General features: G+C 38.1%; 1 protein-coding gene across 6 annotated transcripts in view; it reads right to left on the reverse strand.

The window, feature by feature from the left end:
- Positions 1–1,629: 1,629 nt before the first annotated feature.
- Positions 1,630–11,214, reverse strand: part of HIF1A (hypoxia inducible factor 1 subunit alpha) — a 35,401-nt gene continuing 25,816 nt past the window's right edge. For 5 of the 6 annotated variants that reach the window (XM_037393246.1, XM_037393250.1, XM_037393245.1 and 2 more), the window contains exons 13-15: positions 10,398–10,506; positions 7,511–7,637; positions 2,365–7,346 (exon numbers count right to left, since the gene is read on the reverse strand). In XM_037393246.1, the coding sequence (XP_037249143.1) occupies positions 7,195–7,346; positions 7,511–7,637; positions 10,398–10,506 (388 nt within the window). In that variant the 3' untranslated portion in view covers positions 2,365–7,194. Of the gene's footprint in view, positions 2,160–2,364; positions 7,347–7,510; positions 7,638–10,397; positions 10,507–11,214 lie in introns of those variants that run through there. The other variant, XM_037393247.1, reaches the window with a different exon arrangement.

Genomic DNA, 11,214 nt, shown 5'->3' on the forward strand with positions numbered 1-11,214 from the left:
GCAGAGCGGGTCCCGGCCGCTGCCGCGGGGAGCGGGGCCGGTGTTGGGAGCCGGACCCCGCGCTGGGGCAGCTTTAACGGGGGAAAGCGGCACGCAGAAGTAGCGGGCGCTGCGTGCTGCCTCCTGGGGGATGTAAACCTGCAGGAGCCTGGCACCGGGACCAGCTTAACAGTTCACGTTCCACTTTTTCCAATAAGCTTGCGCTGCAGAATGGGTTTTTTAATTCTGCCGGCTCTGGTACCGTGATGTTCTCCCATTCACCATTAGTATCTACTAATTGATCCAAAGGTTGCTCCTTAAAGCCGGGTGCTTATAGGTGTCAGCTCCTACAATGAGAGTAGCTTCCACAATGCTTCAGGCGTGAAAGCATCTTCCCATATTTATTCTATTTCCCAAAAGGCTGCTGGAATCCAACCTTTAGCAGCCGTTATAGATGAGTGGGAAATGAATGAGAATCAGCTACCCAGCTACTGAAGCACTGCTGATGGCCACTGTCATTGATGATGAGAACAGAAGCATTAGCAGAGCTGTAACGTACGCACTGGACAGGTTTTAGCAGTTGCAGGGCGGAGCGGCACCTGCTGGGCTTTGGTTTGGCATCCCCCTAGAAGGTGACATTTTCATCTATCATTTTGATTCCCATTTCAAGACACCAGGCAGTGACCCCATTCATCCAGTACGGGACCCTGCCTGCAACAGATTGTACTGGTTTTGAAACAGAATGTCAGCGCTGTTGTGAAAGCAGTTAGAATGTACACACACCTCCACCCTCCTGCACCCCACTGGCCTTACAGTACGAGCAAGTTAATAATTGATACATGGAGTGAGTTCGTCCTTACTTACGGGTCAAGCCAAGCCCTAGTTAGTTACTGGAGTTATCCCTGAATTTAAAAGGAGCAGAGGATCTTGGCTCTGGAGTGATGCCAAATTTGTAAAGCTCGAGTGTGTTTTCTGATCGTTGTATTTTAAGTGTGCAGTGAGCGTTGTGATGTGCCAGAGATGCTGTCTGTGGAGGTGGAAATGTCTTCCCCCCCCCCAAGGCAGATGGAGCTGCGTGCCATGACACTTCCATGGTGTAAGGTGTACTAAGGATGAGCTGTTGTGCCCATATGTTAACATGTGCCAAGTTTTTCCTTGCAGAAAGTTTGGCTACAGTTTAAAGACTGAAAATGCAGAGGAACAGAAAAAAGCAACAGGGTCTCTTGGTAGAATTCCCCATCTGTGGTATATACAACAAAATATGGTGTCAACTTTTAGGGTAATTAGTACTCTGCTTTTCTCGATGAATTCTGTGTTTTCACCTACTGCTCCTTCAAATTTTTCATTAGTACATTCAAATTCTTAATAGACTGCCTACCAAACTAAAAAAAAAAAAAATTGAAATTAGATTATCTAAGGAAGAGTGTGCTGATTACTGTATCTTCTTCATATTCTTACTTAACTTTAGAACAAAAGGATAAAGTCCTGTTTGCCCTATTAATTCCAAGCTTATAAGTTGCAAGTTAAAAAGCCATTTATCCTGCATAGATATAAATAACGGGGGGTTCTCTAGTTGCACATGGCACAAGACAACTCCTTTTTAAAAAAAAACCCTTAAATGTTTGTATTGGATCACATTTTCAAATTGAGAACATGAAAATAAATAATTTTTAATGGATTTTCATGAGAATAAATAGTGGATATATTTTATTACATAGTGTATTAAAACTTCTGTACGTACAAACCTATTACTAATACTAATTAACAGGATCACACTCTTGTGACAGCACTTGCATACACCTTCTGCTTTCAGACTTCCCAACCAAGCAAAAATGCTGCAAAAGATTTGTAATCAGTCCAGTATTGATTTAACAAGACAGCAAGAGTCACACGTTCTTGTCAAGTTATTTGCAGAAATCACGTGGAGACATCACTTGGATTCAAACTAGTCTGTTTTGTTACTTATTTTGATGTGATTACTCAAAGGAGTTTCATAAACACTCTCTGTCCCTCTGGCTCCATATCTGTTGCTCTCTTCTCTCTTTAGCTTCCCCCAGGAAAACCTACATCATGACTGCTGTCCAACTTGTTAAATTGTATGCTTTACCTCTTTTGTTCATGCATGTAGTCTGCACAGTTCAGGTGGGATAACGATTGTGTCTAAGGTGAACAGGATTCTGCTGTAAGAGCAAGACAGAATTTATAAATGGTTTTGGAAAACAGACCACATGCATGCTTAATGTCAGTGTTTCTGTTCATGGCCTTAAACATGCAACTTTTAGTTACACTGCATAGTGGTTTAGTTCACTTTAAATAGTGGTTTTTCCATCTCCATCTTTTAGAAGAGGGATAAAAGATGAACAGAAAGATCACAGCTGTCACCAATTAGAAACAAACCCTCTCTTTTATTGAATTTGATACTGTTACACAATCAAAAAGAAATACAGTCACAAGTATGTCAAAATGTTTCAAGAGAAATATCAATTGCAATACGTTGTACTTGGTTCCAAAAAAGAATTCCATTAAAATATACCACTTCTTCATGAGAGAATACTGCTATTATTCACAAAATCTACCATACTGTATAAATCCAGTAGCAAACTCTTTTAACTTTTTGGTAACTTGCTCAAGGTAAACAGGGAAGCAGAAGGAAAATGACAGCTCATTTATAGAATTAGAATCAAAAAATACAGTTCTCCAGAATGGAGCTTTCCAGGGAGTCAAGTGCCTAATTGCTAATGGTATTTTTAATGAAGGCTGGTTACCCAGCTCATGTGAACTCCTATGAAAATGATCTTCCTACAGAGTACTCCTGGCCCATGAAGTGTTTATTTTTGTGCCGGACCTTCACAGTTTGACTAACATGCATTAAGTGCAGTGACATTTGAGTGAGGTGTGCGTTTTGTTCGGCAGCAGCTAATCAGCAGGGAGGGGGGGCAGATGGCTGACCTCAGGCACGGCCAGCTTGGCTGACAGCTCCAACCTTCTGCAGCACTGCTCAGCAAAGGGAACAGCTCAGTCAGCACTGTAACAGGGGACAAAGCTTGCCAACAGGTACAGATGCAACAGCCCACGTTTCTACCTTTAGCTACCATTGTTTAGCTGTTTAATTAAACAACTTTTTAAATAATGAAAAATTAGTAGTAAATATGTAATAGTTTAACCAGTAATCATCAGACATTTTTGATTTTACAGTTGTATTTCATTGGAAACAGGTCTGATCAATTCATCCAAGATAAGCTTTGACATCCTTAAATTGTCACTAGTGCTATGTATAAGGTTTTAGTTGTTCTTTCTGGCCTTAATCCGTGATTCTTTAATTCAATAATTACCTAGGGAGAGTTTAATGTGTGTACACAGACACACAGGGAAGGAAATTTAAGTAGTAAATTGTTTCCATTTCACCCAGAGGTTTCCAAAGATCAATATAGCCCAAGCCTATCTCCCCACATGGGAGGAAGGTATGTTAGAAAGCCATACTTTGGATGCCAGGCTACCTTAATTTACTCAGTACGTTACACCTCAGATCAAGTTACTGGACAGCAGACTTCTTAAGTGACTTCTTGGGAGCAACAGCTGTAGTTAATTATAACTACTTTCAGGTAAAGGAATTAATGATGTCATCATAAGTACGAGTTAAAAATTCCTTTACCTTTTAACAAAAGGTAATCAACAACAGTCATCACTTAAAGACATCAGTTGGAATCCATATGTAGGGACAGTAATTGTGCTATGCCACAAAGAAGGCGTAAGCTTCACTACTGCTGTGGTCACAATAACCTTCCGGAACCTAACTTTGTTACATTCTCCTCAGTTCATCATTTTCACATGATGTAGCACATTTCATATGCAGAAGGAAACACTGTATCTACCTCCAGTTGTTTCTTTACTAATGGGGAAGAATAAATGCTCTAATATAGTGCCTCAACATTTAAAAAAAAAAGTAGCAAGTCAGCAAAGCAATTATTCCAGATCACCAAGAAAACATTTAGAAAGCAATGTATTCCAAAAGTTTGTCATCCTAAACAGATTTAGAATCAGGCTGTGTATTCCTAGTTACACACACACAAAAAAAACCCAAAACCCGCCCCAAAAAACCAACCAACCAAACAGAACAAAAACAAAAACCCAAAACCAACAAAACCCACCAGGACCACAAAGCAGCTAGAAGATGTTCTAGATTTTGTGATCTTGCATCTGCATTTAGCAAAGCTCTTACAAGGCTAAAGCAATTACTGTTACTTTTCTCTGGGAGGTTTGGTGGTGGGTTTTTTTTGTTTGTTTTGGGGTTGTTTGGTTTTGTGTTTTGTTTTTTTTTTTTTTTCTAAAGTAAACAAATACAGCTACTGCAATTCATTCCATCCCTTGTTTCAGTCACTTTTACTAGGACAGTAATCAAGTGCTATGCCTTGTTGTTACATATAATAAAACAAATGTGAGAGTTGGGAAGATTCTTACATGAAGCATAGCTCTTTTAAATCCACAGCTGCTGTCGTTAAGACCAGAGATGACTAAAGCAGCCTCATAATGTAAATCACATGGGTGACTTAAGTTTTCCTCCTCTTTTTAACATGGATTTTTCTCCATGAATATTTACTGCCCTCTTAAAGTACACTGAAGAGGAACTAACAGATCCAAACAGGCCAGGCTCCTCCAAGAGAGCAGCAGAACAGCATGAAGCAGGACGGTACGACGTTTCTCTCGGGAGATGAATAGGGATAACCCGCCAGGCCAGACCCACCTGGACCTTTCCAAGACTCTCCCCACTATCCCACTGAAGCACCATGTCAGTCCACGCAAAGCTAAGCGTAAGGGATGCCCCTCACTGCTGATGCTTTACCCAAGCCTTTAGCAACTTCACTATCAAACCTTTCAACTGCTGACAGAGGAAGGGATGCCACGGAAAGAAAGCTATCCAAGAGCCCTCACACAGCAGGTAGGCAGTAGTTCTGCTGCTTTTATCCAGAGAACTTTTTAAGCTTTGAACACTTAAAGGCTGCATTAAAAATGTTTAATATTCAGCAGCAGGTGTATATATATATTCAAAGTGTTCTCTGCACAAGGCTTCAGCTGTAGCTTAGTGCACCTACATGCTCTCTCCTCTGTGCAACTTCTACTCAAAACTTTAAGAACTATGCAGCTGTCTTCTGCTAACAGTGCCTTATCTTTTTTTTTTTTTCAGTTGGTAGCTAATAGTCTGCATTCAATTTAATGAAATTGTGTCAGTTTGAAAAGTGCTCGTTTTGGTGAAACTAATTTTAGAGAACAGTTTAAAACTTATGTACCATTATATTGATTTCAAAAGACTCAGAAGAGTCCCAAGAAACCAAAGCTTCCAAAATAAAACCAAAATAATTCTTTTGACACTCCATATTTGATTTCTTATATTAAGTTTTTCTAAACAAGTTTGAAGAATGCACAGAATAACTTGACCATATTTACACATCACAAGGTTGTAAATAGCATTGTGTTTTATGACACACAATGAGAAGTCACCTAGTCAAAGTTACTGAGTCAACAGCACAAGAACATAGAACAAGCTTTATAATCAAGTACCAGCTTAATTTTCTAATCATGCAGTTTTGTGATAAAAATCCACCTTTAATTGATCACTCCTGTGAGTTTTATTTTCCTGCTTTCCAGTGTTACCTTGACAAAGCTTCCAGAGACAAGCCTTTAAGCTGGTCACAAAGAAGAATCTTTCCACTCTACAGTAACACAAATATGCTGTCTCCTCACTTTCAAGTTTGCTAACTGGCGCGGTAACAGATTTAGAAGTTTAACATCTTTGGCGAGCAGTAGTACAACACTGTCTAGGAGACTTCGGTACTGAACAGGCTCAAATAATTAACGCAGAGATGTTACAATCAAAATAAGGAAGCAGTGATTTCCAACCAACTCTAAGTTAAAAAGGGAACACGGATGAACAATAACCACTAACAAAAATATAAATTATCTCATTTCTGTCAGATAACACACTCCCCAAGGGGGCCTGGTCCACATATAGTTTATTGATGTAAGAAAACAATACAGTTAGTGTTAGATCCAACCACAAAGAGCAAAAGAATGAGTGGATGAAGGTTTTGTACAGTACATATAGGAAAATAAGATGTTTGTGACAACTATATATTTCTAAATAAAAAGGCTTCTAAATATATTCAAGTTATTGAAATCTACATGAAAACATATGGATGTTAATAGCAACAAGGTGCATAAAACCAAAACATCAAAATATTGAGCAACTCAATGATGTACTAGATAAAACTTCGCTAACAATGCAAGATGTTTTACAATCTGCTTGAAATATCACCTATACCACACAGGGTAAGCTGAACATTTAGATTTAAGATCATACACAATATTAGCATTAACTTCAACAACTACAGGCAGGGATTTTTTTTTTTTTTTAAGCTGGCAAAGTTACTACTTTAAGAACATCAAACTTTCTCTAAATTGAGAATGTATCCAAATAAAATGCTGCTAGCCCTTTCCAGATAAAGCCTTTCCTTTGACTAACCACACTCATTTCAGTCAAAAGCATAAAGACAGCATTTAAGAACAATTTATATTACAACGTGACTAAAATAATGACATAATCCATGTTTAAACATGATTTCATAGGCAAACAAAAGAAGATTCTTCTTAAAAACTAGTTTTTATAAATGCAGAATATATTGCATGAGGAACTGCTGGTATTTTTTAAGAAAATATATTGTGCGATTGTGGCTACAATGCACTGCTGCAAAGCATTGTTGTTTCTTATAAAAACTATTAAAATAAAAAACTTATTTGAACATAAAGAGTGAGAGAGCACAAGTCTTCCAACTACCTATTAAGAGCAGGATGGAAGTATTGCCAGTTTTTCCTGTGTTGACATTTTACTAATGGTAAGTTTTGGTGACCAACTCCCCAGCCAAAAAATAAATATTTTTTTAAAATCAGGTGCATATTTCAAAGCTGCTATTGCAAGTGTGTTTTAAATGTAATGGACTTAAAAGTGTACCAAAGAATTATAAAAATGCACTACAGTTTGAGTTATTGTTACGTAAAGAACATATTAAAAAGACTGTCAAAATAAGTAGAAAGGGGATCAAAACTGAACTAACTGAATTAGTGCTGTAGCCAGGCTTCTAAAATCAGATATAGAAAATATAAATAGACTGCTTTAGGTGATGATTCACCAGTGTCCAAAAAAGGAACAAATATTGTGAAAGCTCAGTTAACTTGATCCAGAGCTCTGAGCAGTTCTTCACCCTGTAGCAGGTTTCTGTTGCCTTGTATGGGAGCGTTTACTTCGCAATCGTAACTCGTGAGTTGGGGTAGTCCACTTTCATCCATTGACTGCCCTAGAAGTTTACTTGCTATGTCTGAAGAGGGAGGGGAAGGAGAAAAAGTGCACTTTATTCACCATTCCTAACCTTCCCTCCAAGACTGTTCATAAAGGAGGCAAGTCTGGGTATGTTTTTGTCACTCTGTTCTCTTTCACGCAGCCCCCTCCACCCCTCTCTATGTATTAAAAGAGGATACTAACCAGTTGATAGTAGAATGATTGTCTTTTGCTCCACTCCGTTATGACCATTTGTTTTGCATCCCTTTACACGTTTCCAAGCCAGTGATGCATTTCCCCCACGGTCACCTGTCTGCTGGAATAAAGACCCCTAGAAAGAAATGAAATAATCTCCTTTAATGAATACTGCATCTTTCTAGCCCTCCACATCCCTCTTCCAAATTAGTTTCTGTCACTAATGTTAGGCACTACTACAATTTAAAGTGGACTTTGTTCAGAACTTGGGGAGAAATACATTTCCAAGTACACTGGCCAAAGAAAACTGAATCAGATTTCAAGACCTTACTTCCCTTACAGAAAATAATCCTGGTTATCATTAGTTACCATACTCAAGATTAGCATGTACAGGTACAACATACACACCCATTTAATTACCACTGCTCTTAGGTGACTAAGCATCAGGTTTTCACTGAAATCTCTCACAGTTTTCTGCACTGGAATTAATAACATAGACAGGAGATTCAGGAACCTCGGTAGGTCGATTCTATCTAAGTTTAAGATGTAAATTCTGCTGGCACTCCAGTTACTGCCACCAAGCCACCTGACCCAAGTCTTGTGGGGAATGCAGTCCTAAGCCATTCCACTGCAGGTACGGCTCCTTAGCATATCGTTTTGACAGCAGCACAGAAGATACAGAGATGGGAAAGCTTTCAAGGGCTCCGTATAATTAGGATAAGTAAGAAGAAGCTGCTACTGCAACAGATAGGGTAGAAGGAAAAAATGCCATCTTAATACCAAGTTTGCTAGCAAAAGTAGTTGAATCTGCAAAGTTTTGTCTTGTTAGTAGTACTGACTGCTGCAAAAAGAGGAAAAAGTATTTCAGAATGCTGCCATTACCCTGAACACTTAAAACAGAAAAGAACATATGTTTTCAGGTTATAAAACATCTATGCAAGTCCAAGGACAGCTGTGTAATAAAAGTTTAGTTAAACAACTGGGACCTAGAAGCTGCATTTCATAGGGAGGTTAGTCACCTACATCATTGCTGGTGTTTTGGTTTGGTTTTTTTCACTGTGAATGCAATACAGCCCTTCATATTAAGAAAGGTGTAGCTTGTATCTTTTTCAATGTAATGATCTGGATCGTTATTTCATAATATTACTATAACACATCTTGCCCTTCTCTAATTCTCCTGTTTTCTTGAAGCCTGAAGTAGTATTTTACTTTGGTCCTCACTTATTTTCACTCTTTGCAAAATAAATCCCACTTCCTTACAGTGAAGTTGTGGCAAGTTTTTGCACAATCCCATGTACTGTAAGCCTGGACTTAATTCCATTTTTCTTCTGTGTGTGTGCAAGGCCTAATTCATCCTCTCAGAAATCCATTGTGGAAAAAGCAACCAAACAATAAAAGCACTTGCTTGAAATAATGTCAGTAAGAAGCAGGTACATGGAAAATCCAGCTTCTGACTGTGAAGGAACCATCAAAATATTTGCAACGTCTTTGTCAGATACAGAAGAAAAAAGAAAAAGGTTTAACAAAGGATGAATTTTGAACCTTTAAGCATTAAAAAGCCAGTAAGCATAGAAGCCTGAAGGCTACGACAGCAGTCAATACAGACCTGCTTGCATTCTGTGTATTTAATGTCATCCCATGCCATTTTGAGCATTATCAGCAACACTGTATGACAGCTGTAACACCAAGGCATGAGAAAAAGGCAAGGGGAGGCAATAAAATGTCTCACAGAGCTATGAATTCTTACAGAGCTACCAGAAGCAAGAGAACAACATGCCTGAAGGTGCAAAGAAAGCATTTAGCAAATGAAAACAATGGCATAAGTACAATTATTTGTGTTTTTTTTTTTAAAAAAAAAATATAGCCTGCTTGCCTCAGAAAAAGTGGACGTATAAAAGCTCTCTCAGCTCTTCCAGAGAGCACTAATAAAAACAGCATATAGTGATTTCTCTCATGCTCAAACCAGAATGCTAATACAGGAATAATTCATAGCTCAGAAGAAAAGTAATCCTGCACTGTAAGACATGATGGGTGACTACACCTAGGAGGTGGACCACTAAAGAAACAAAGAATCTCAAAGGCTACTTTGCAGTAAAGCAACTAAGAATTAACTGTGCAAAACTTAAGATAAGTAGAAATTTACAATGAAGGCAAGAAGAGAGGTAACAGTAGGTAATGGCAAAGCTCAAGGTTTCAAAATACTAAGAACTGTCAGTAAGAAACAAAGACTATGGAGACAAAATACCCTTCTAGAAAGTAACAAGCTGGATAGCCCCAATTAAGTGACACAAATCTAACAATACTTAAGAATTTTCTTTTGAATGCCTAGGACAGGTGATGAGCTACTCAGTCACACACACTAATACTATAAAAGCGTGCGTGAAATTGAAGCGGTAGTAATACATTTGCTAGGTTATATGAATTCTATTCCCTTATGGTTCAGAGATAGTCTTGTTATCCGATCAGATAAAGGACACTCAGATTTGATGGAAAAATGAAAGCGTAGAAAGAAGCAATAAGAACAATCTCCAGTATCTACAAATAGGAACATTGAGTTTGAGTTCAAAAGTTAAATAAATATGGCAATTACAAACTTAAATGTGATGTCTACACTTGTACACATTCTACTGAAAAACGTGTATGTTCACGGAAGAGTATCTTCTATCTAATCAAGAAATGTGCTTGGGTATACAGGACACTTTCGAAACAGCTGACAGTAAGAGAGAACTAGAGTCAGTATCTGCATATATGTGGGAATTTCACTGTCCAACAATTATCTCTGATCCCAAGATTGCACTGCATACCAACAGCTAAACTCAGGAGTCTGCACTGATGCCTCATTTCAGAAATTGCAAGGTTAAAAGTGAATATTTTAAAATGGTAAAACAAAACTCACAATTCCAACTGCCTGAAAAAGTGAACCATCATGTTCCATTTTTCGTTTTCTCTGAGCATTATGCAAAGCTAGCATCTTTGGATTTAGTTCTTCATCCATTGCAGTAGATCTAAGAAAAATTGATTCAGGCTGTTAAGACGTTTCTACTATCCTCAACCCATTTTTCTTTTGTGGTGACACTTATATACAATATCACAGAACTGAATTTATGAACTATACTATTTTTCTTTCATAATGTACTCATTTCAACAATCATTGTCTATGAGCATAGCAAATGACAGCTTTTAATCTTGCTATGAATCTCACAATGAGTTACAACAAAAATTTTAAAGTCTTTGCAGGAAAAAAAAGAGCATAAAAGTTCAGCAATTCACTTTCAACAGGAAGGAGGGAGGGAAGGGTGATAAAAAGTCTATTCTGAGGATTTCTGTGTACCGATAAATCTTCTATGTACCAAAAGTCTGATGTTTGACTTTGTGGAATTTTCTATAATGATACATATGTACTACACATCCCACAGTCCAGTCCATCATGAAATAGGGCTCATTTTAAAAGCAATAAATGTAGCACACAGACTGTAGTCACCTCTTACGTCAAAGCAAAGTGGACAAGAAAAGCATCAGAAATACTGTATGGGTATAACTACTTGTAAATTGCCTGCTGCATTCTTTTTAAAAGGCTGCATGTCAGATACAAGAGCAGAACAAAATGACTAACAATGCTTGCATACAGTAGCTGCCTATTACATAAGATGTTTTTGTAAAAGCTACTGTGCAATTAATTTTAGGGAAGCTTACTAGAACCAAAAAAAACCACC

Source organism: Falco rusticolus, chromosome 7, assembly GCF_015220075.1.
Source record: "Falco rusticolus isolate bFalRus1 chromosome 7, bFalRus1.pri, whole genome shotgun sequence".
In the NCBI taxonomy this organism is placed as follows: Eukaryota; Metazoa; Chordata; class Aves; order Falconiformes; family Falconidae; genus Falco; species Falco rusticolus.